Source organism: Schistocerca serialis, chromosome 4 (assembly GCF_023864345.2).
Source record: "Schistocerca serialis cubense isolate TAMUIC-IGC-003099 chromosome 4, iqSchSeri2.2, whole genome shotgun sequence".
Classification (NCBI taxonomy): domain Eukaryota; kingdom Metazoa; phylum Arthropoda; class Insecta; order Orthoptera; family Acrididae; genus Schistocerca; species Schistocerca serialis.
Window position 1 is genome coordinate 713,934,845 of NC_064641.1, and position 26,966 is coordinate 713,961,810.

Sequence of the window (26,966 nt, forward strand, 5' to 3'; positions counted from 1 at the left end):
AAGACATTTCACACAACACACAAGCTTCCACTTGTAACCAGTCTCTTTGATATTATTCGTCACATCTACTAAGATTAATCAATATGCTGTCACTTTCGAACATATAAGTAAATTAGCATAAAATAAGGCAAATTACAAATCACAAAAAATATTCTGACAAAAATATAAGAAAACATTTACAACCTCCCTCATTAGATTTGGTATCGTCATATCCGGTAGAAAATAACACATCTCCCAGATCCATTACAAACTCTACCTCCGACACGTTTGAGCTAGCACATTTTGCGTCCGTGTGTGCAGGCGATGGAGGAGGACGAGGCGCTGGGCCACATCCCGTTCTTCGTGTCGACGACGCTGGGCACGACGTCGTGCTGCTCGTTCGACGACCTGCAGGAGATCGGGCCGGTGTGCCGCAGCTTCCCGTGCGTGTGGCTGCACGTGGACGGCGCGTACGCCGGCAACGCCTTCATCTGCCCCGAGCTGAAGCCGCTGCTGCGCGGCATCGAGTACGCCGACTCGTTCAACACCAACCCCAACAAGTGGCTGCTCGTCAACTTCGACTGCTCGACCATGTGGGTGCGCGACCGCATCCGGCTGACGTCGGCGCTCGTGGTGGACCCGCTGTACCTGCAGCACGGGTACTCGGACGCCACCATCGACTACCGCCACTGGGGCGTGCCGCTGTCGCGCCGCTTCCGCTCGCTCAAGCTGTGGTTCGTGCTGCGCTCGTACGGCATCAGCGGCCTGCAGGCCTACATCAGGCACCACATCGAGCTCGCCAAGGCGTTCGAGGCGCTCGTGCGCAAGGACTCGCGCTTCGAGGTCTGCAACGAGGTCAAGGTCAGTGCCCAGGTTCCTGCAAGATTAGTATACGCTGTGTTTCAGGAAGTGTAAGTAGTAAATATTTTACGAGGTGATACTATTATGGGCTCGGTTGAGTAAAACATTCCACATACTCTGAGGTGACAAAATATCGTGACTGATCTCCCTTTGTTCAGCGTAGTGCAGCACTCGACGTCGCATGGACTCAAGGAGTAGATCGAAGTCCTCTGCAGAGGTACTGAGTCGTGTTGGCTCTATAGCCGTCCATGACTGCGAAAGTGTTGTCGACGCTGGATTTTATGCACGAACTGCCATCTAGATTACGTCCCATATATGTTCGATGAGTGGCCAGATCATTAGCTCGAACTGTTCAGAATGTTCTTCAAACCAATCGTCAACAGTTGAGGCCCACTGACATGGCGCATTGTCGTCCATAAAAATTCCACTTTTTTTGGGAACACGAAGTCCATGAATGACTGAAAATGGTCTCCAAGTAGCCCAACTTAACCATTTCGAGTCAACCATCGGTTCAGTTAGAACAGAGGAACCAATCCAGTCCATTTAAACACGGCCCACAACATAATGGGGCCACCACCAGCTTGCACAGTGCCTTGTTGACAGCTTGGGTGTATGGCTTTGAGGAGCCAGCGCCACACACGAACCTTACCATCAGCTTTTACCAACTGAAGCCGGGACTCATCTGACCTTGTGACGTTGTCCAACTGATTTGGTCATGAGCCCAGGAGAGGCACTGCAGGCGATACCGTGCTGTTAGCAAAGGCACTCACTCCGGTCGTTTGCTGCCATAGCCCATTAACGCCAAATTTCGCCGCACTGTCCTAACGCATACGCTCGTCTTACGTCTTACATTGATTTCTGCGGATATTTCAAGCAGTGTTGCTTGTGTGTTAGAACTGACAACTCTACGCAAATGCCACTGCTGCCTGTCGTTACGTGAAGGCAGTCGGTCACTGCGTTTTTCGCGGTGACAGGTAATGCCTGAAGTTTGGTATTATCGACACCCTCTTGTCATCTGGATGTCGGAACACTGAATTCCCTAACGATTTCCGAAATGAAATGTCGCATGTGCAAGCTCTAACTGTTATTCCGTCTTCAAAGCCTGTTAATTCCCGTCGTTCGGCCGTTATCACGTCTGAAACCGTTTCGCATGGAATACATGAGTGCAAATGATAGCTCCGCCTATACACTGCCCTTTTGTACCATGCGAACGCGATACTACCGCCATCTGTGTGTGTACATATTGTTATCCCATGACTATTTGTCACCTCATTGTGAAATGTATACAATTTTTATTGATTACAGGGATACGGTTGATAGAAAGTAATCCAAACAAATCATCACAGAGGGTGCTCAACAAAGGCAGATGATTTACATATGAGCGTCAATCCAAAAGAAATCCACAATGTTTTTATTAAACATTCTATTTATTTTATATACCTTCGACACTTTTACAACTTGACATTCTTGAGAGACAAAGTGTCATTTTTACACTAAATCTCCGTCCCTCTCAACTGCAGTACGCCACCGTGAAACTAAGACCTGTATAGCTGCTCGATAGAAGTCAGTACCAGACGTTTGAGCCTCAGTTTAACAGCCTGGAAAGTTGTTCTAACTTAATAAATTGTGTCGTTAGTAACATATCTAATCCATCACTGGCACGGGAATTTTTCCAGGGAGGTCAAAATTTGAAACTGTTATGCCTGGATATAACAAAGGTGACAAGAAAGACTTCAAACAATGATCGTCGAATTTCTTAACTGACATATTTTTTCCAAAATAATCGAAAAAATTATGTGACGAAAACTAGTTGCAAACTGAAGTAGAAAAGATTTAGTAGCATATTCCGGATGAGTTACTCAACTGAGAATGCTATTTACACATTTACCTACAAAATATTACTAACCTTAAATAAACAAATTTAGCCAGTTAGTATTTCTGTTGCTTCCCAAGGCTTTCGATTGTACAGGGCAGGTTAAATTCTTAGAAAAAGTTAAGCTTTTTGGAACTTATGGCTTTACACACAGTTGGTTTGAATCACACTTCACAAACAGGAGGGGAAAAAATGTAATGCGTAATTCAGACAGTGTGGGAAAGATAGAAAATTTTAGTGACTGGGGAGAAATGACAAAGTCAGTCCAACAGGGTGCAATTTTGGCTCCACTCCCGTTCACTTATATATGTGAATGACCTTCCACTTAATATTCAGCAAGCAAAATAGGTACTTTCTTCAAACGTACTAGTGTCACAATAAAACCCGTTAGAGAGAAAGCAATAGAAGAGATTGTTAATGAAATTTTTCAAAGAATTATTGGGTAGTTCTCTGGAAATGGTCTCACCATATTTGTTGAGAAAACACGCAGTAACTGATGTAGCACATGAGAAGGAGTCAGCATATTGGGTAGAAAGCTCCAGATTTCTGGGTATGCATATTGGTGAAAACTTTGAATTGGAAGAAGCATAGTTTTGAGTTTCTCAATCAATTACGTTCAGCTACTGTTGCTTTCTGTATGACTGGAAACAAACAAATCAATCTTCTGACACATTGTGCATATTTCCAATCAGTAATGTCTTAGAGAATAAGTTTATGGGTTAAGTCATCAGTTAGAAAGAAAGTATTGATTGCGCAAAAGGGAGCAGTAAGAATAACTCTTGTTCACGTGCTGTCGTCACGTAGGTTCTCTTGAGGGAGTTGGGCTTGTAACTGCATTACAGTAAATATATTCGCTTATGAAATTCATCATAAATAATCCGTCACAAAATGAGAAAAGTAGCGATATCAATACCTACGATAGTAGTGGAAAAATTACCCTCTTAAAGCTGTCATTGGCCCAGAAAGGCGTTAAGTATGCAGGAACTAAACTTTTTCGTCATTTATCCTATGCCATAAATTCTCTGCCAGGTAGGAAAACAAGTTTTAAACATAACCTAAAATCATTTCTACTGGACCACTCCTCCTGTTTCATGGACGAAATTTTATTTAAAAACTGGTAGCTTGAAAAAAAAAACACTTGTTCTGAGTGTACTGCCATGAGAATGACTAAAACATAACGTCTTAATTTACTCTGACACTAATCGTATATTATGTCTAGGTGTTAACGGACTTGCTCCACATCATTTATATGAAACAATCGTTCAGATGATCTACTGAACATGGAACTAACTACTTAAATAGTCTTCACATAGAAGTGTTTTCAAATGTCATTCCACGAAGGAGTTTATTCAATTTACCGAGAATCAGGATTGTAGAATGGGTGTGTCAGTTTTGTCCACCCAAACTTTGTAGTCGCGGTAGTTGTTTTCTTTTTTTTTCTTTTTTTTTAGGATAACCACATACGGATCAGAACTGACAGCGCTTTCTTGTGGCTCGTCCACAAGGAACAGTACTAAAAAATAAATATAGCCATCGTGTTTCATGCAGATGGGGCAGTTTTCATTTCGTTCTACTAAAGCGAGTTTGCATGATGCCATTTCGTCTCTGGTTCAAAAGGATGTAACAAGGTTTCATCTCCTGTCAGATTTCTTGCAAGGAAGTCGTCTCCAGAATTCTCGTACTGTTCCAAAAATTCGCTGAACGATTCTTTCCAGCTTCTTTGTGGGTAACCGTCAACATTCTTGGCTCTCAAATGGCTCTGAGCACTATGGGACTCAACTGCTGTGGTCATCAGTCCCCTAGAACTTAGAACTACTTAAACCTAACTAACCTAAGGACATCACACACATCCATGCCCGAGGCAGGATTCGAACCTGCGACCGTAGCAGTCGCACGGTTCCGGACTGCGCGCCTAGAACCGCGAGACCACCGCGACCGGCTCAACATTCTTGGAACCCACTTCTTGCAAACCTTTTTCAGCTTAAACTGTCTCAATATTCTGCACACACTCGCCTCTCCTACTTCGTTTCGGATTGACAGTTCGTTAACTGTTATCCGTTTGTCAGCCAAAATCATGATGTGAACATGCTGCACATTGTCGGAAGCCTGTGCAGTACTCGGGTTGCTGTTGCGCGGGAGGTTTAGAGTGTCATCAAGTCTACTTTCCTCAGATAAACTGCTTGCGCAACGACTAACTGTACCTGCGATCAACGCATTCTTCAGTCTTGTGTGAATATTTGCCACTGTCTCGTTTTCACAACACCGAACCCTGTTTTAATTTATACAACTGGAGCGGAGAGTGAAAATTTGTACCAAAGCTGGGAATCGAACCCGGGTCTCCTGCTTGCTAGGCAGGTGCGTAGCCACTAAGCCACCTTGGCACAGCAATTCGGACAACAGCACGGATTACCCTGGTACGTGTCCCTCCTCAATCCTAATTCTTACTGCCGTCCCAGCTCAATTCACCCTGTGGCAACGTGGCTTAGTGGCTAACTTACGTGCCTATTAAGGAGGAAACCCGTGTTCGATTCCCGGATTTTGGTACAAATTTTAACTCACCGCTTCAGTCTATATACATAAAAGAATGTCTGTATGAGACCAGTAAAGACTCTGAAAGTGTCCCATTTCTTCGTACAGAACTCTGTGTAGCTTCAGACGAACTTAAAGTAAAGCAGCCGTCTTGGCCGAGTGCTACGACAACGCTCTTTGCGGAAACAAGTTGAACTGAATTTGACTGCAAGCAGGAAGACCGTTTCTATGATCTCCGTGAACAGCAAAGATGTAGAAAAAAGTTGGACTTTTGAATTTAGTGGTGTACATTTCTTTTGAAGTGACAATGGTAAAACTTGATTTTAATAAATTCCACCTTCGACTTCAAGACAATTCCAAATTCTCTTGAAAACATCACGTGTAGCTCTTCTGAAGCCATCTTGCTGTTCTTTTATGAAGGCAACACTGTTAATAACACGGAGACTAGCTTTCAGCATTACTGGAAAAGACTTTTCCCGCCTACGTAGCGCCATATATTCTTCCAGCATGTCGGGGCCCCTGCAGATTCTAGTCATCAGGTGACATCATCTGTATTCTCCAGAAGATGGGTCGGCAGAAATGGTGACGTTTCTTGGACACTAATGTCAACGAAACTTTTTGCCTGTATGGATGGGAGAAAGACGAAGTCTATAAACAAAACCAAAACACAGGAGACGAACTAACAGTTTGTATTATGAATATTGTTTCTGTGATAAAAGAACCACAAGACGACCTGCCGAAGAGCTACTCGATGCGTTTTCAAGAGAAACTGAAAGTGCATAGAAGTTAGTGTTGTAATTTATGAAAATCGACTTTGAACTTAATCTTTTGCCTTTGCTTAGAACCTTGTGTGGGTATTTGTTTGGGTTACGTTCTAACAGCTGCATATCTGAAACCAATAAATATTGGACTCATATTACATTGACAGTTTTATTCCAATTAGTCTACACTACCACGTTTCAAAATATTCATCACTGACAAAACTTCTGGAAACACACTTTTGTTTATCTCGCAATGTAGGCTACAGGCAGCATTAGCTGTACTTAGTAATAGCCTACCAACTAGTTATTCCACTGGGTAAGCAATATTATTTCCTAAAATTTATTTTCTGTCTAAAAGATACTTTGCCTGTCTCTGTGTCTTTTTTCATACCCCATAAGACACAGCAAAATGTGCGCTAGTGTCCATATAGCGTGCTTCTCGTTATAAGTCCGGATTGCTTTACTTTTACAGTCATAATTATTCCTCCATTGGGTCGAACACAAGCTACATTATGGAAACCCATTATTTCGAGGAGGTAAAAACTAGAGAAACTCAGTGAGGAAAAGTTTATATATCCCATACACGTGACGAGAGAATCCACACACACATAGGACTGATCAATAACTTCTTAATCTTGCACGATGAAGTGGGTAGAAGATCCCCTTCTACAAGCCTATGTGTTGGGAGGTGGTTTTTAAACCGATTGTTTACGAGGACAGTAAGAACCTGTAGTTTTGAAGCCATACCTTTAGTCTTTCCTTCAGGTATAAGGAGACATTTAAAGGCATGTATTAGGTCTGCGAGTATAAATAGTAGCTGGGCGGTCCATCATTAATTCTGTTGTCATCCAGTCTTTTCTTTGACAGTGAACGCCTACCACTTAGAATAATTTTACTTGGGAAAATTTCTACCCTTTTCTACTACAGTGACGGGAAAAAAATCGCAGCACCAAGGACTTGTGCGACATAAACGGAAGTTGGTAGGCGTGTTTCTACATCTGAAAGATGTCTAATCAAATTTCACACCAGTCGTTTGAGAGCAGCGCTAGTAGCGCCACTATGAGGATGTAAATCAGATTAGTTTTACGCACACTCTATTACGGCTTTGAGCGTCAATTGCCTTTGAGATTGAACGTGGTGAGTTGATGTTATCCAGGAATGCCTTTAAAGTGACAAAGACGCCATTATCGACACCTCACTGGGTTTGAACGAGGTGCTGTAGTAGTGCTACGAGAAGCTGGATGTTCTTCTGCGATACTGCAGAAAGACTTGGCAGGAATGGAGACACTGCACGTGACTGCTGGCAGCGGTGGTCACAGGGATGTACGGTCGCAAGATGCCCGGGCTCCGGACGGCCATTTTGAACTACAGTGAGTGAAGAGCATCGTGTTCAGAGTATGGATGTGTCTCATCGTAATGCGTCTGCAGCAGCAAATCGAGCAGAAATTGGCAACACAGTGACACAACGGATTGTCACAAATTGATTACTTCGAGGATGCCTGCCAGACTCAATAATCCTACACCTGGATTTATGGTTCAAAATGGCTCTGAGCACTATGGGACTTAACATTTATGGTCATCAGTCCCCTAGAACTTAGAACTACTTAAACCTAACTAACCTAAGGACAGCACACAACACCCAGCCATCACCCTGGATTTATGCTCTGGTGTGTAATTTCGTATGACAGCAGGAGCATTCTCGTATCATGACTGCATTTGTGTGCGTCAGTCTGATGGTTCGACCTTTTCCGCTACCATTCCCGAGCAGCATTTGCATTCCAGGGGGTGTTCTCCAACAGGATAACGCTCGTCCACATACCGCTGTTGTAACCCAAGTTGTTCTATAAAGTGTCGAAATGTTGCCTTGCATCAGCTACAACAAGCACGCACCGTCGCTGTATTGACCGACCAACTGCAACAGACATTTAACTCCATCCCACAAACTGACATCTGGTACCTGCACAAACAATGCACGCACTTTTGCATGCAACATTCTGACGATTATACTGATTACTAATGTACCAGAATTTCACATTTTCAATGGCTTATGTCGCACTTACATTAACATGTGATCTTTCAGAGTTTTCAAGTAAATAAATATGTTACGCAGAAAAACGTATTCCCGAAATTAAATTACTCTGCATTAATTTTCTTATGGTGTTGCGACTTTTTTCCGTCAGTGCGTGTTGGAAGGGGGGGGGGGGGGAATGATGATGTTTGGTTTGTGGAGCGCTCAACTGCGCGGCCATCAGCGCCCGTTCCAATTTTTACATAGTCCAGTTTTTAACTCAATTCAATCTATCAACTGACACGTGTGATGATGATGATGAAATGATGAGGACAACACAAGCACCCAACCCCCGGGCAGAGAAAATTCCCAACCCGGCCGGGAATGGAACCCGAGACCCCGTGATCCAGAGGCAGCAACGCTAGCCACTAGACCATGAGCTGTGGACGGAGGGAAGGGGGGAAGGGGGAGTGGAAGGCTACTAGTTTTCCTCCCTCTGCAGTAACTGCTAACAACACGTAATTCTTTGCTTTTAATATCCAGTTGTTCTTGATGAGACAGTTTTCATATTTCTACAATCCACTACCGCATTGCTCGGCCTTCGCTAAGAGACGAGCTTCCCGTCAGTGTTTCCGATCTGGTGTGGAGGGTAAGAGCGCAGCCCTCTGGAGGTTGACGAAATTCTCACAAGAGAAACTCACCATCGCAGTCTCCTCAGATTTAGTGGTAAGAAGACTCATAGGATAACCCGTCAAAAACTGAGAACAGATCAAGCTTGAAAATAGGAAGAGGGCGTCCTCAACTGTGGAAAAAAGAAGCGAAATAGAAACAGTGAACGGTCGAAGATCAACATAAGCAATATCGAGCGATTTTGAATTACCGTGAAGTCCACGGTGATGGACAGCGAAAGGAGAGATCAGGGCTCCACTGTCCCTTTTTTTCCCCTCGGAATTGTGTCTGTCCGTCCGGTCATTAACGTGTCTGTTCACTGATTCAAATTTGTGTCTGTATTGCGGTGTAACGTCCGTTTGCAACAGCAACGTGCAACGAAGGGACCTCAACACGTACATACCTCCTATTTGTTCTACAAAAGTACTACATGTCATGCCTCTTGCGTTCCGTTTTTGAAGTTCTGACTCTTGATTTCCTTTGTTGTAACATAGTTCACACCCATTTATTTGTTGTTTTCATTTCTGTGAGAGATCTATGAGGCATCTCGTCTGCTCTCACTATTCATTACATTCACTTGCGACGGAAATATATTCTTACCACATGACTCACATTCTACAACCAATTTATAGTATGACAATAGCAAGACTACAGAAAGAGAACAGGCACGTCAATGACCGGGTAGACAGTTCATAAATTTGTGAAAAAAGGGGCACGAGAGAGTTTTCAACACAGATCTGCCGCAACCACACACCACGACACCGTCGTTCTTGTAGGCCGCTCAGTGTTGCACATGTTGAAATTCGACCTTCCGCTGTTTCTATTTTGCTTCTTTTTTCACAGTTCAGTACAGCTTCCTCTTGTTTTCATGTTCGGTTCAAATGGTTCAAATGGCTCTGAGCACTATGGGACTGAGGTCATCAGTCCCCTAGAGCTTAGAACTACTTAAACCTAACTAACCTAAGGACATCACACACACCCATGCCCGAGGCAGGATTCGAACCTGGGACCGTAGCTGTCGCGCGGTTCCGGACTAAAGCGCATAGAATCGCTCGGCCACTCCGGCCGGCTTCATGTTCGGTTTTTGACGGCTATCCACTGGGCCATTTTACCGCTAAACCTGAGGGGGGGGGGGGGGGGGGAGGTCAGTTTTCCTTGTCAGTAAAATCTCAAATCTCATGACTGTCTCCGTACCAATGATATAATTTGTCTTATAGAGAGGCCCCGTATACGCACAAACCTGCGGCATCAAGCAGTACTTGCACAGAATTCTGTATGTGGTATTTTAAGATCTTCCCGATTCCCGAGGCCTTTAACTCGATTATTTTTCGAGACACTGGTATCCTACCTTTCTTTTTACCACGAAGAAAAGAAGAAAACATTGTTCCAAGTTCAGAATATTTTTCGCTTTTTAGCCCTCTGAAGTATTTGTTTGAGGATGAGGCGATTTAAGGTCGAACGACATCACAAAACTGGTCGTAGGAAAGGCAGACGTCAGAGACATTGATTAGAAGAAACCTCAAAAAGTGTCGACCGCCTCTGAAACAGCCGGCTTACGAAATCCTTGTTCGAGCGATGCTTGAGTGCTCTTGATCAGTCAGGGTACCTTACTAGATAAGACTGATTGACGAATTTGAGAAGATCCAAAAAAGAGCTGTGCATTTCGTCATGTGTTCGATCCAGAAACACTAAAGCGCAACGGTGATGCTCATCTTAATCCGTGGTGGACGTTACACGAGAGGCGTTGCTTATCACTATGTTCTGCTGTTACAGATCCAAGAGCGTACGTTTCTTGAGAGTCAACCAGCATGCTGTCCCATCTCACATATGTCTACTTATAAGTCCCTTAATATAAAATTAGAGAATGATGAAAGAGATATTTCAATTGGTACACCATAAACTTTCGGAAGTTCTAGATCCTGGTTAATGAAGCCAACGTGTACTAACACAAGATCAACGAGTGCAGTGCTCATTGTTGTCACAAAATAACTGACGTAGAATGAGGGAATGAAATGCCCGTTGCTAGTTGGCCACGGTAGTTAAGGACCACGGCGACATTGTGAAGCGAACTAACTGGGTGTACAAGTTGTTATACTTATTTTTTAGTGGGTCGCCTAGCAAGGACAAGTTGTAGGACAGTTTAAAGGATCTTGAAATCTAGGAGAAGACAGATTAACTGTTGTTTATTTGCTCTGAGAATCGACATAAACCACAATGAAAATGAACTCACATCAAATTACAAAGTGATGCTAACTAACACAGTGGGGAGGTACCGAAAAGAGTGGAAAACTAAGTGGAGTAAGCGCAGCAAGATCTGCGTATCAGTGCACCTCACGAAATCGAGGTTAACGTTACAACAATAAGCCATAAATTGTAACCAAAGCAAGCAAAGGAAAGTTAGCAAGTAATGAGCAAATAACGAGCTGCTCACAATAAGTATAGCGTTAACTGCAGCTGCGAGGCTTGCATTCCACTATACGGAGAAAGTGCCCCGATCAGCGCCTGACAGCAGCTAGAGATGACTCTCTCTGCAACGGCCCGAGCAGAAATGCCCTGAATCCAACTTCACAGCCCTCACTTCAGTTCTTTCAGAAAACTCTATATAGATGCGGGGACTCCATAGTGTCGCTAATGAAATGGGCGAGAACTGTTGCGAAATTTCCAAAGCAGGTGAAAGTACATGTAACTTCCATCCTTTTGCATACAAGATGCACATATTTAAACACGAAGCTGATATTGGGCCTCAGCATTGTTTTCCTTATTGGTCAATCTTATGCAGCAAGAACACTGCCCAGGGTGATTCAATACTTTTGGCTTAGCTAAATTTTTCGAACTACAGCAACTGACTCTTCCATGCTTGACGGATCGTGCTGCGGCACGTGATGCTTTTACATGGGTGCAGCAACGTAAAATGTCAAGCTCAATTATTATCTGGGGGCTGCGGGTTAGCTGCAGCATTCACTGACCACAGAGTGTGCAGGCACCTGCGTCACGTTCAATAGCCGTGGAGCGGGTCACTGCCCAACTTCTGTGAAACTGTCCATAACCCCAGAGGAGGCCCTGTTGACCTAACAGACTGCCTTCTGCCGAGAAGAGGCCATAGAAACGTTACTGAAGTCAGAACACACAGTGTGGTGAGTGCAAGGCTACCTTCAAAAACACACCACTCCAGAATATTCACTAAAATAACCATGAAATAGCGGCAGAAAATGAAAAAAATTCTCCTAGTGATATGTGACGCTAACGGTACATCATTACATAGCGTCATATACATGGGCCAGTTTCTGGAACCTGTTAATTATAGAGAAAAAATTAACTGTTACTAATAATATATTATTTAAAAAATAAAAATTATAATACATCTTACAATGTATTGCATAATGTGCATATGTACTTACTGGCAAAAAATTCGTTATAGCACCTTGCCTTCTGATATATCACATGTAGCCGCCTTAATATTAAGTTAAATAGACGAGCATCAGTGTTGTTACTAATACGCCTTTGCTATCTCGAAAAATCTCTAAATTAGCGTCAAAATGTGGTAAATACGTTTCTTATAAGTCCAGCCTAAATTATACTTAATTTGCTCACATAAGTACCTTTCCAAAAACTTCGTTCTTACATAGATGAATCACATATTTTCCTCGTCTATAAGCTATTGTTTTGCAGATTCACAACATAACTCTGTTTACAGTGACTTCAATAACCAACAGCAATACGAGAATAGTTGTGTCCATCACACAAATACGAGAATAGTTGTGTCCATCACACAATTGACAGTGGCTTAGCAGCAATTGTTACTGAAACAGGAATGAGGGTAGAGACAGTGGTACTCGAATTACACTCCACCACGCACTGTAAGATGACTTGCAGAGTATCCGAGGAATAGTAATGACGTTTTAATTATTGCCTCAGAAAAATGAAACTGCGACAGGGATACTTGTTGAGGATGTTGCTCATTCTCTTAAAATTCGCTCTTCAATGTGACAAATTTTTCCCAACGTTGGGTGGGTGACTTGGCAGAGACCTCGACAGTAAAAGTCCGCATTTTTTATGCTCAGGGCTTGTTCCACGCTGAATTCTGGAAGTGCCAGACAGACAATGGTCTCTTTATCCGAGAAAAGAGGAAAAAGCTACTGGATGCCAGGTCAGGAGATATGTAGGGGAGTCAGGCTAAATTTGATAACTCAAAGAAGAAAGGAACATTGGGTTTAACGTCCCTTCGATATCGAGTTCATTAGAGACGGAGCACAAGCTCGGATTGTGCCCAGGATGGGGAAGGAAATCAGCCGTGCCCTTTTAAAGTAACAATCCCCACATTTGCCTGGAGCAATTTAGGGAAATCACGGAAAACCTAAATCTGGATGGCCGGACGTGGGTTTGAACCGTCGTCCTCCAGAATTCGAGTGCAGTGTGTTAACTACTGCGTCACCTCGCTCCGTGATAGCTCAAAGGAGCAGCATGTGGAACAATGTCTTGTGCAGAGTGAGCTAAGGCGTTCTTGTGATGCAAAAACAACACACTAGGACTGCTTAATTTTCTGCTGGGTCACTGGCTTATCGGTAGTGTAACACATGACAGTACATCACGCTTTAGTTAATTGCTACTAGTTTTAGTTTATGCATGGGCCATGGTATGGTCAGGTAAGTCTGAATGACGAAGGTCAGAGTGACCCACCATCTCTGAAGAACAGTGAATCGTAAGACCCATGTACAGCCCGCCGTTCAATTGCTGTGGAGCGGGTCACATCCCATCTTCCGCGAAACTGTCAGTATCCTCAGAAGAGGCTGTCTTGGCCTAATGATATTCACAGATTGCCTTCTGCCAACAGAAGAGGCTACAAAAACGCTCCTGGTTTGTAATTTCTTGTACAATGAGAGTGGTACAGCAATGACTTACAGCGTGCTGTACGCTTGGATACCTGCACCATACGAAAAGAACCGAAAAGGCTACAAAACCGCGAAAATGGTGGCAGAAAATGAATTAAAATCGGCAAATCACTTATAACATTAGAGAATCAAAATTAAAACGACTATAAGTTCAACCGTCCCTCTCACCTAGAAACTTCAAAGAGATCTTTCTGAGTGTGAATTATACAGTGTGTTTCAAAAAGAATATACGTATTGCAAGGTATCATTTTGTCCAAACTATCGATCGTTGCGCCTCGGCTAGGCTATTGGAGAAACGAATACATAGCCTAGTTTATATTAATAGCCACTAGATGTTAGTTCTCTTCTGTTTTACTTGGTAACCGTCATTTGTTTGAAATGGCTACTCCGCAGCATAAATCATTTTGTGTTCTCGAGTTTGCGAAGTGCAATTCCGTGATTACAGTGTAAAGACGTTTCAGGTTCAGACGTGGGACGTTCGCAGATGTTATCAACAGTTTCTAGATACAGGATGTGTGTGTAAAGGAAAGAGTCCTGGCCACTCTCGTGTTCCTTAAGAAAATGTTGCACGAATTCAAACTGCTTTCCAACATAGTCCTTCAAAATCAACTCGACCTGCCAGTCGGGAGTTATAACTGCCTACAGCAACAAGTTGGCGTGCTTTGAGACGTCGGTTGGTTATGAAGCCGTACAAGTTACAGCTGTTACAAGCTCTGCGTCCTGATGACAGACGCAAACGTGCGGCATTTTGTAACGAGATTTTTGATGCTATTGACAAATGTGTGTAAAGTTTCATATTCGTATATCTTAAAGTTTAATAAATATATGCATTAGAAATACGTATATTCTTTTTGAAACACCCTGTATTAAATTTTGTTGTTGTTGTTGTTGTTGTTGTGGTCTTTAGTCCTGAGACTGGTTTGATGCAGCTTTCCATGCTACTCTATACTGTGCAAGCTTCTTCATCTCCCAGTACGTACTGCAGCCTACATCCTTCTGAATCTGCTTAGTGTATTCATCTCTTGGTCTCCCTCTACGATTTTTACCCTCCACGCTGCCCTCCAATACTAAATTGGTGAGTCCTTTACTCCTGATAACGACGTCCTCCTGAGTACTCCCCGCCCGGAGATCCGAATGGGGGACTATTTTACCTCCGGAATATTTTACCCAAGAGGACGCCATCATCATTTAACCATACAGTAAAGCTGCATGCCCTCGGGAAAAATTACGGCCGTAGTTTCCCCTTGCTTTCAGCCGTCCGCAGTACCAGCACAGCAAGGCCGTTTTGGTTAGGGTTACAAGATCAGATCAGTCAATCATCCAGACTGTTGCCCCTGCAACTACTGAAAAGGCTGCTGCCCCTCTTCAGGAAACATACGTTTGTCTGGCCTCTCAACAGATACCCCTCCGTTGTGGTTGCACCTACGGTACGGCTATCTGTATCGCTGAGGCACGCAAACCTCCCCACCAACGGCAAGGTCTATGGTTCATGGGGGGGGGGGGGGGGGGGGTCGTGGGTATTAAATTTAGTAAACATAATATTTGCTCGGGTTCTGGTATTACAGAAGACCCTGGGCAGCTCTTCAGTACTCTGAGCGTAGGGAATAGTGGATTTTCGGCAGGAAATGAAAACCTTCTCGCAAATCTTTGTGTGTAATTGCTGGTAAGTCCAGAGCATTTAGTCGGGGTCGCGGCTGCTGGCAAAAAGGAGAGCGTAGCCGGGGCAAGGGATTCCCCCGCAGCGTGTGGATTCCCGGCGGCTCTCTAGCGACCGGTCAGACTGGCAGCGAGCGGCCACAGGGAGAAAACAAAGAAAAAAGGAGAAAAAAGGGAGCGGATGGCGGAGTTCCGCGACCTCGGCGACGCTTTGTGCGGATGTGGCGGGGAAGGCCAGCAGGGGCAGCCCGCCCGCTGCCAGCGCGTGCACGCCGGCACCTGTTGCGCACAGCAGGTAGCAACGCAGTATGACCACTAACACGCGTACTTGTGGCTTCCGTCTGCTGTAACGGCTGTCTCTACGGATGCAAGAAAACTGGCTACTGCAGGGACAATGAGTCGTCTAAGCGTAGCTGAGTTCTAATCTGTTTTAGATTGTCACCGTTCGTTTCCGATGTCGTTGATATCTAATGAGGATATGGTAAACTGCCCGAAACAGTCAAACACATCTGAAGAAAATACTAGCACTGAAAGCAAGAATTATGAGATCTTAGATCTCTGCTTCCCAAGCTGGAGGTAATTGTTGTTGTTGTGGTCTTCAGTCCTGAGACTGGTTTGATGCAGCTCTCCATGCTACTCTATCCTGAGCAAGCTTCTTCATCTCCCAGTACTTACTGCAACCTACATCCCTCTGAATGTGTTTAGTGTATTCATCTCTTGGTTTCCCTCTACGATTTTTACCCTCCACGCTGCCGTCCAATGCTAAATTTGTGATCCCTTGATGCCTCAGAATATGCCCTACCAACTGGTCCCTTCTTCTTGTCAAGTTGTGCCACAAACTCCTCTTCTCCCCTATTCTATTCAATTCCTCCTCATTAGTTACGTCATCTACCCATCTAATCTTCAGCATTCTTCTGTAGCACCACATTTCGAAAGTTCCTATTCTCTTCTTGGCCAAACTATTTATCGTCCATGTTTCACTTCCATACATGGCTACAATCCATACAAATACTTTCAGAAACGACTTCCTGACACTTAAGTCTATACTCGATATTAACAAATTCCTCTTCTTCAGAAACGCGTCCTTGCCATTGCCAGTCTACATTTTATATCCTCTCTACTTCGACCATCATCAGTTATTTTGCTCCCCAAATAGCAAAACTCCTTTACTACTTTAAGTGTCTCATTTCCTAATCTAATTCCCTCAGTATCACCTAACTTAATTCGATTACATCCCATTATCCTCGTTTTGCTTTTCTTGATGTTCATCTTATACTCTCCTTTCAAGACACTGTTCATTCCGTTCAACTGCTCTTCCAAGTCCTTTGGTGTCTCTGACAGAATTACAATGTCATCGGCGAACCTCAAAGTTTTTATTTCTTCTCCATGGATTTTGATACCTTCTCCGAATTTTTCTTTTGTTTCCTTTACTGCTTGCTCAATTTCCCTGAGGATAATATCAGACCTTTTTTGGATAAAAACCAGCGGGTTCGATTATTGTTCAGTCACAATTCTACAGTGTCTTTACAAAATACATAATTCGTTTGTTGTCGCTTCCTAGTAGAGCAACTAAGTCATTACAAACCGGTTTTCGGCTCAGAAAGCCATCATTAGACTTTAGCTGACTATCGTCGCGAAAACTCCGTTCGGACAGGCATTGGAAGGCCCAACGGTACTGACCGACCGCCGTGTCATCCTCAGCCTATAGGCGTCCATGGATGCGGATATGGAGGGCATGAGCTCTGCCAGCTGCTGTCAGTTTACGAGACCGGAGTCGCTACTTCTCAATCAAGCAGCTTCTCAGTTTGCGTCACAAGGGCTGAGTGCATTCCATTTACCAACAGTGTTTGGTAGACTGAACGGTCACCCATCCAAGTGCTATCCAAGCCCGACAAAGTTTAATTTCGGTGATATGACGGGAACCTATGTTTCCACTGCTGCAAGGCCATTGGCATGGTCCTCAAAGAAGGAACAAATTTTGATGAACAATGTTGCAAAAGATGATACACATCAACAATGAGGCACAAACACAGATTAAATATCATTTTTGAAAGTGCAGTGATAATGCAGTTAAAAACGTTAAACAATAAATAAACGTAAAGGGAACAAATGAGAAAAACATTACCACTAAATTCGGAAAAAACGGTGGCTATTAGACAAATTAAATTAAATTAACCGTCCAAATAAAATGAATTTAGTATGTGGCTAGGGTACAGCTTGACGAGATATTTTACATATACCTCTCTTCTGTACCGACGTTAAAGACAAATTTTATTTTATTGGGATTCCTAATTTAATTTAAATTGTTGTATACACACAGTAATTTTCGAGTGTAATATTAACTTTATCCTCGTTTATTCATTTCATATATATTTACAGTTTAACGTTTGTAACTGCATTACCACTGCAACGTCAAAGATGGCATTTTCTCTTCATTCGTGACGCCCTCTTCATGGATAACATCTTTCGCAATGCTGTTCACGACTATTGTACCTTCTAAGATACTAATGGTCAGTTAAAGTTTGGTGATGGTATAGTTAGATGAAAACCGCTTAACAACATAAATTAACGCTGCAGAGCACACACAATAGTGTACTTTGTCACTACCGATTGCGGGTGATCGTTGGTGACTTATTTGTTTGAATGTTAACTAAATAATGTTTAGTCGCTTTGAAAACATAGTATTGATTATTATCACTCTAAAGAGCTTAGTTGAGTGCTAAACATTGGTGTGGGCGGCGGGAGGAGCGGTCGGTAGGGAGGGGTGGAACATTTAGCTGGCTGATTCAAACAGGGATCCCAGCAGGAATGGTCAATAATCAGGGATATGACAACAACTATCATTCGAAGCAAAAAATGTCTGGTAAACATGGGCTGTAAAATTCATAACTTAAGAGCTATGAGTATTTCTGCATCGTCGCTACAATGAAACAGATCTCATCTAATGAACAAATGCTCGTAGTTCTTACTATGTGCGTCTTAGAGCCCATGTTTATCAGACAATTTTTTTCTTCTTTGGTCCATACTGCCTCCTCACAAAATATGGAAAGCAAAGAGCATGCAATAGAAGGGATTTTTTTCACAGTATCAAAGATGAAGAAGTGCTCATAGTTTGTAAGGTAACGGCTAACGCGTTTTAGAGTCAGTCGTTACTTGACTTTTTTGCTTCAAATGATTATTCGCAGTACATCCCTGAATATTCGTTATTGTTTCTAGGACACCCTGTATACGAGTAATGGTCTTAGAGGCATTAGACACCAATGATTTACATGGTCAGTGGTTCTTATGATTCACTGAGACTGTTTTTCCACGTGATTCCTGCGACGAGTTCTTAGTCGTCCTTTGTTTCATCCTAACATACCGAGATAGATCTGTGGTGAACGCATTAGTCTCGAACTTGAAGGCAGGGTAGTTCGAATCCCTACGCAGTCATCCTGATAAAGGCGTCACATGGATTCAATAAATCATATGCGTGGACGACTACTCAAAAAATGCCACGACCAATTATTTCCACCATCCTTCTCAGCTGGAACTAGTGATTAGTGCGGTGTCACCGCCAGACACCACACTTGCTAGGTGGTAGCCTTTAAATCGGCCGCGGTCCGTTAGTATACGTCGGACCCGCGTGTCGCCACTGTCAGTGATTGCAGACCGAGCGCCGCCACACGGCAGGTCTAGAGAGACGTCCTAGCACTCGCCCCAGTTGTACAGCCGACTTTGCTAGGAAAGGTTCACTGACAAATACGCTCTCATTTGCCGAGACGATAGTTAGCATAGCCTTCAGCTACGTCATTTGCTACGACCTAGCAAGGCGCCATTACCAGATTATAATTAATGTATCATCAAGAGCGATGTTCTCCAATTAGTCAAGTATTCAAGCAACTCCGTACTTTATTTAGTAGACTCAACTCCTTTAACTGTTCCAGACCTCACGCCAGTATGCGTGAGCTTAAACGCGTGCATTTCGGCCTCCTCTAGCAACACGGTGTTGGCTCTTCTGCCAACACATCAATTAGTTTCTGAATATTCCGAAGACAGTATAAAGATACCCTTCATTTTTCCTTTCACTGCTGATCTCACTATAATAAAATTTAATCCTTAAAACACACGAATAAATGAGGATGTCGACGTTTCTGTGTCCTCGTGTACGTCAATACTCTGCTAACAATTGCGAAGCGCATGGCTGAAGTACTTTACATTGTGCTACATATTATAATTTATGCTCGTGCCATTAGCGTATGGCATGCAGAAAGGGTACGTCTTAGCGTCATCTTCGTGTTTCCTACGGGAGTGATATGTATGGAGTTGTAGTATATTCAGAGGCTCCTCACAAAAACACTGATCCTTGAAATTTTGTAACTAGATCTCCACTTGACAGTTAGCGCTCTCTTCAAGCATCTACCAGTGTCACGTTTCTATGACGCACTCACGTGGCTCAAACAAAATTGTGACGATTCATGCTGCCATGCTTTGTATACGTTCAATATTCCGAGTTAGTCGTATCTCGTGTAGGTTCCACAAACTTCAGAAATTTTTTGGAATGGGTCTCACGAGTGTCATGTAAGTGTTTGAACGCTGAGTTCACTTTCCTAGCACTCTACCAATGAATCATAGTATTCTAAATGCTTTGCCTCCAATTGACCCTGTGTGATGGTTTAATTTCATATTCGCACAAACTGTTACATCAATGACTTAATGCAAGCGTGACTCATGCAAGAAGTCTGAAGTTACTATTAAATTCGTCTGCATGGTGGTGAACTCATAATATATGCTACGAGTGTTCCATCACACTTTTCTAGGGTATGTTGATGGGTTTCCTCTATCTGCTGATAATACTTTCGGGAATAAGTGTTGGTGCGCTATGGAGTCAAATGCTTTATGGAAGTCAACAAATACTGTATCTAACTGATGGCCTGAATTCATTACTATCAACATGTCATATACACACATAAAAAAAAAACTTTTGCATCGCCCAGGTTCCCAGAAATCCTGAACATATACGTTGACTGTGGATACTGTATCAAAGACACAGCCACTTTGACTGTTCAGAGATGTCACTAAACCCGCCCAAAGATGTAAACAACCACGCATGAGCAGCACCTATTAGACGGAGAGGGTCCGACAGCCGATCAGTTCCAGTCATTCCACCAGGAATGAGGTACACGACTCATGTTGTCTGTAGTTCAGGCATGCCTAGACGGTCAGTAACGCGGTTCGATCGCGTCTGCATTGTTACTTCGTGCCAGGAAGGGCTCTCAACAAGGGAAGTGTCCAGGCGTCTCGGAATAAACCAAAGCGATGTTGTTTGGACATGGAGGAGATACAGACAGGGTCGATGACTTGCCTCGCTCAGGCCGCCCAAGGGCTACAACTGCACTGAATGACCACCACCTACGGATTATGGTTCGGAGGAACCCAGACAGCAATGCCATCATGTTGAATAATGCTTTTCGTGGAGCCACAGGACGTCGTGTTACGACTCGAACTGTGCGCAATAGACTGCATGATGCGCCACTTTACTCCCGTCGTCCATGGCGACGTCCACCTTTGCAACCACGACACCATGCAGAACGGTATAGATGGGCCCATCAACATGCCGAATGGACCGCTAAGGATTGGCATCACTTTCTCTTCACCGATGAGTGTCGCATATGCCTTCAACCAGACAATAGTCGGAGACATGTTTGGAGACAACCCGGTCAGACTGAACGCCTTAGACACACTGTCCAGCGAGTGCAGCAAGGTGGAGGTTTCCTGCTTTTTTGGAGTTGCATTATGTGTGGCAGACGTACGCCGCTGGTGGTGATGGAAGGCGCAGCACCGGCTGTACGATACGCGAATGCCATCCTCCGACCAATAGTGCCAGTGTCCGTCTTCATGGATGGCAATTCGCGCCCCCATCGTGCACATCTTGTGAATGACTTCCTTCAGATAACGACATCGCTCGACTAGATGGTACAAATGGTTCAAATGTCTCTGAGCACTATGGGACTCAACTTCTGAGGTCATCAGTCCCCTAGAACTTAGAACTTAGAACTACTTAAACCTAACTAACTTAAGGGCAACACACACATCCATGCCCGAGGCAGGATTCGAACCTGCGACCGTAGCGGTCTCGCGGTTCCAGGCTGTAGCGCCTAGAACCGCACGGCCACTCCGGCCGGCCGCTCGACTAGAGCGGCCAGCATGTTCTCCAGACATGAACCCTATCGAACATGCCTAGGATAGGTCAAAAAGGACTGTTTATGGACGACGTGACCCACTAACCACTTTGAGGGATCTATGCCGAATCGCCGTTGAGCAGTGGGACAATCTTGACGAACAGTGCCTTGATGAACTTGTGGATAGTATGCCACGACGAATACAGGTATGCATCATCGGAAGAGGACGTGCAACTGAGTATTGGAGGTACCGGCGTGTACAGCAATTTGGGCCACCACCTCTGAAGGCTTCGCTGTGTGGTGGCATAACATGCAATGTGTGGTTTTCATGAGCAATAAAAAGGGCAGAAATGATGTTTATGTTGATCTCTATTCCAATATTCTGTACAGGCTCCGGAACTCTCGAAACGGAGGTGATGCGAAACTTCTTTTGATGTAGCATGGATACGGTTTTGAATGTCCGATGTTTTTCGTAATCCTTGCTGGCTGGTATTCTGTTCGATATATATAACGACATTTGGTCTCAAACGTAGTCTGAGATTCTCCAACAGACGGACGCTACTGATAATGGACGTTAGTTCGGTGGATCAGTTCTGCTACATTTTTTGTTTTCTGTACTTTCTGTCAACTAACGGGCAGAGTTTTTTGTTTAAGAATCTTCTGTACACTTCCCTCAGTACCAAATGACATTGGGCAATGGTAAAACCATGAATTTATGTATGTGGTTAAATTACCCATGATTTGTCTTAATAGCTCAAGGTGGATGCGGGGATGGTTTCTTCGTAAAGGTATAGCCTTTTCCTTCGCCATCCTTTATGAGTCGTAGCTTGTGCTCAATCTGTAATGGCATCGTCGTCGACAAGACGTTGTAGGCTTGTATTCGTTCCTTCCTGCTCTCAGGATATCACTGGTCTGAGGACAAGTGTTCAGTAAGTCAGCAGCTCGCCTCCCAGTAACATAAAAAAAAAGAAAAAACCTGATGTTTATTTGTGTTCGAAGGCATGATGAGAACGAAGAACCAGAATATTTAGTATTCATACTTAAAATTTTAATTTCAATGATACATTTAATTTTATGGTTGTCTAAAATTCACTCAAACAGCAAGCAACTGTTAAATGAAAGCTCTTCTCAGTGATGTTGGTAACGGAGCTGCTTATCATTTACAAGCAGACAGCGACCGCATACGTGTGGTTTTGTGAGAGACCATACGGTTCTTTCTTCCTCACTGCTGATGTCGTTGTTTTGTTTCCGGAGAAAAGCCATCCGCAAATGCTGTGGTATCCGCTAGAATGTTGACACATGCCACTATCTACGTTCGCCGGGATTCGTGTTCCTCCACTTACGTAAACATCCTACGCATATTGAGAAAACTGCCGAGAAGGTCGTGCGTAAGCAGCGAACATTCCGGAATGTGTAAGTTATTTCCTTGATAAATTCGCCAACCACGCGACAACTTGTATAGTTTCTGAGAAAAGCCCCCGCTTGAGTTAAACAAGCATTACAAAATTTGGCTAATGATGTTGTGCACATTCCCGTCGTGAAACCCTGAATTCGAACAAATACAGTTTATGTTAACTGTTACCTTGTAACCTCCGTACTGTGTTTATTTATGTATGAAATTTAGCGAAACTTTATCTCCCACTTTATAAAAATCTACATATTACCAAACCTATGTATTCACAAACTGTTATCCGACTTAAACTCGTGTGCTAACCTTTGGCTAAACAAAACTTTAATTGAATTAACTGTAACTGATCTGAATACAGCTTCTCTTTATATCAAATGCGCATCTGAAGTAAAACAATTATCTGGCCCTAATCAAACGTTCCACTTACCTCGCGTCTTGACAACACTGCTGTAGATTTCACGAAAGCACAACAGCAAACAGCAAGCAGGCAGCGGCTAAACTAGATTTCTATTTCTAAATAAAATTTACAAACCATGTTCAAACTTCACGTGATCTTCACGCATAACATTAGTCTGGACAATACTATGCTTAACAAAGTGAACAATGATTTGAAAAGGCACAATATTAAAAGAGAATTTCTATAAAAATCGGAACAGCTTAATCAGTTGAAATCTTAATGCATGATTCAAGGAAGTAGGTTGGTCTTTCCCTCACCTCTGAGCAAGTGAACAAAGTCATGTAGATGTCAATAATCGTTTCCACAAATTAGGTTCGCAGTGCAGCAGTCTTCCCTCAAACTTCGTCTCTTAAAAATAAAAATAAAATAAAAAATCATTATCCAAAATTTATATTCCTTTCGCCTTTCAATATATACATCATATTCACCTTGCTGTCCTTTACAATAAATCTTTCTTCATCGAACAGATACAGTCACAAGTCAACACAGCGCTACTGAATACGTCCATCACCTACCACCCTCAACTGAGAATATGACAGACTGCGCAGTCGCAAAGACTGTGCAACGACAAGACAAAAAGATTGTTTAACAGTACCGTAACTTGCTCTCTCACGCGCACATTGTTAACTTACAAAAATCAAAATGGCATGTCCACCTTACAGCATTATTGGGTCGGATCCGGAACCGAATGTGTAGTGTCTGCCGTCGAAGCCGAAGGACTCGAATTCGATTGCCGATACCTCCTCAGACTTTTTTCAAAGGTAGAGCACTCTGGAGCGCGATCCGTTATCCTCGCGAGGGCAAATGAGGAGCTACCTGCATAAAGAAGCAGTTACACCTGTAGGATTCATCTAATGGTAGTGACGGCCGGAAGGATTGACGAAATGCTGATCATATGTCCTATGAACATAGATCGCTCTCTTGTAAGCAGCAATCGCAATGCGTTTAAGGTCTAATCCATGTAGAGTATTTACGTTTCTTAAGTGCACTGCGTCGGCCGGAGTGGCCGAGCGGTTAAAGGCGCTACAGTCTGGAACCGCACGACCAATACGGTCGCAGGTTCGAATCCTGCCTCGGGCATGGATGTGTGTGATGTCCTCAGGTTAGTTAGGTTTAAGTAGTTCTAAGTTCTAGGGGACTTATGACCACAGCAGTTGAGTCCCATAGTGCTCAGAGCCATTTAAGTGCACTGCACATTGGAGACATATGCGTTTTCCTTCCACTAAGGTGACACTAGTGAAATACGTACATATAACAGATGCCAATGAGAGCTATACGTCAGCAAAAGTGATACTTTACAATGGAATATGAGATCTATCTTCGTGTTCTACGGTTCTGATATGGGCTTGAATGACAATAGTTGTTTTCTGCGCCCTAAAGCAAAACAAACAGGTTATCTACAGAGCTAACGAAACGCATCCTTAACCCAGAGGAAAAAACCCGACACTATGACCGTATGATTTGGGGTTCTGTTGCACTGGAGTAAGATTTTTTTGCCCCTTTATACCCAAAAGCTTACCATGTGCCGTAAAACATTAATAGTAAGCACTAAATTGAGCACTTGATTTTGTTAGTATTACGAGCCCTTAACAATGACGATGAATACTGTGGAATGATATTTGGTTTAGCCGCATCACGCGATGAACATGACACTAATACCACTGGTTAGAAAAATGCACATTATTGCACATCAGAGTCTCTCTAAAAAAAAAAGTGTGTGACATCTTATGGGACTTAACTGCTAAGGTCATTAGTCCCTAAGCTTACACACTACTTAACCTAAATTATCCTGCCCATGCCCTAGGGAGGACTCGAACCTCCGCCGGGATCAGCCGCACGGTCCATGACTTCAGCGCCCTAGACGGCTCGGCTAATCCCGCGTGGTAGTCTCTAAAACACTGAGAACAGAAAACCAGAGGATGATCGCTGCCTAAAAGGAAGTACACAACCAGTCATACACAAGATTCTGCATTTCGGTTTATGTTGACAATAGAATTTTAATCGGTTTCATGGTATGATGGAGGACAGCGGTTCAATTTCGCGTGCGGCCATCCTGATTTAGGTTCAAAATGGTTCAAATGGCTCTGAGCACTATGGGACTTAACATCTATGGTCATCAGTCCCCTAGAACTTAGGGGACCGTAGCAGCCGCGCGGCTCCGGACTGAGCGCCTAGAACCGCTAGACCACCGCGGCCGGCCTAATTTAGGATTTCCGTGATTTCCCTAAATCGCTCAAGGCAAATGCCGGGATGGTTCCTTTGAAAGGGCACGGCCGACTTCCTTCCCCGTTCTTCCCTAAACCGATGAGACCGATGACCTCGCAGTTTGGTCTCTTCCCCCAGGACAACCCAACCCCCCATGGTATGATGGTCGAGGTGCTCGATTTGAAACTGTTCAGAAACCAGCTGTACCCTGTTTTCTGGTGCTTATGTTAGAACTATAGTGATGAAATTTGATGGTTCATAATGATTATTTTACTTGCACAACGGTTAACGCGCTCACGTTTTTCTGCATTGTGGATGGTTTCATTGTGACGAATCCGATAATACCCATTCCCCAGTATGTCGTGTAACTCTGGCTGTTTTTCGTGCTGATACACATGTAGAGTGAATCGAAACCCTCTACCCGCGATCTATACAGTGAGACGACAGAAATGATGGGATAGCAATACGCACATTCACGGGCGGCGGTAATATCACGTACATAAAATATAAAAGGGCAGCAGATTGGCAGAGCTGTTATTTGTACTCAGGTGATTCACGTGAAGGTTTCCACCGAGATTATGTCCACAAGATAGGAATTAACAGACTTTAAATGCGGAATGGTAGTTAGTGCCTCTGCTAACAGCAGAGACGTCGCCTGTAGCGCCTGTTCAGGGCTCGTCGCCATATCGGTTGGACCCTAGACGACTAGGAAACGGTGGCCTGTCAGATGAATCCCGATTTCAGTTCGTAAGAGCTGAGGGTAGAGTTGGAGTGTGGTGTGACGCCCCACAAAGCCATGGACCCAAGTTATCAACAAAGCACTGTGCAAGGTAATGACGGCTCCGTAAGTGTGTGGGCCGTGATTACATGGAATAGAATGGGTCATCTGGCCCAATTTAACCGATCGTTGACTGGAAATGGTTATGAAAGTCTCTTCAGGTTTGCTGCCGGATCCTAAAATCAGCTTGACCCGATATCTCGGCGATCCAACTGGTCGTCATCTTCAGGAGAATGCTGCTTCTGCTGATGAGTCCCGCTGAGAACTGACGCCAGGCTGTAAATCGACGTCCTATATAGGTCACCGTTCAGTACACGGAGAATGGGCCACCAATCACGGTTGCTGCCCTCCAAGACAGGGAAGTAGCGCCGCTCTTAGTAGAACACTGGCGGCAACGATATATCGCACTCAGGGCCGCACCGAAGAGCGTTCAATTTTGATGCGAGATAATACAGGATTCCACGTTTTGCTAAGGGGAAACCCATTGTCTCTTTTGATTAAACTATCGGCCTACCTAATTTCAATCGCCTCTTTATAGACACTGTTCCAAAATCCGGAAATGTTGGCAAGTATCACAGTTTCATCAAATTTCATACCGTGTCCCTCATTTATGCAGTGTTCTGCTACTGCCGATTTTTCCGGCTGTTGTAGCATCGTATGACGGCGATGTTCCACACACCTGTCATGAACTGTGCGAATCGAACGGCCAATGTAAGCCTCCACACATTGACA

The 26,966-nt window shown here is 43.7% G+C and overlaps 1 protein-coding gene and 1 non-coding gene across 2 annotated transcripts in view; one reads left to right on the forward strand and one right to left on the reverse strand.

Annotated features, from left to right (window-relative positions):
• The window catches only part of LOC126474871 (tyrosine decarboxylase-like), a 167,448-nt gene that overhangs the window by 93,455 nt on the left and 47,027 nt on the right, over nucleotides 1–26,966 (forward strand). Inside the window, exon 6 of the mRNA XM_050102353.1 lies at nucleotides 301–840. Coding sequence (XP_049958310.1) covers nucleotides 301–840 — 540 coding nt within the window. The remainder of the gene's footprint in view (nucleotides 1–300; nucleotides 841–26,966) is intronic.
• On the reverse strand, nucleotides 5,024–5,094 carry Trnaa-agc (transfer RNA alanine (anticodon AGC)). The gene has a single exon. It is a non-coding gene; the product is annotated as a tRNA-Ala (tRNA).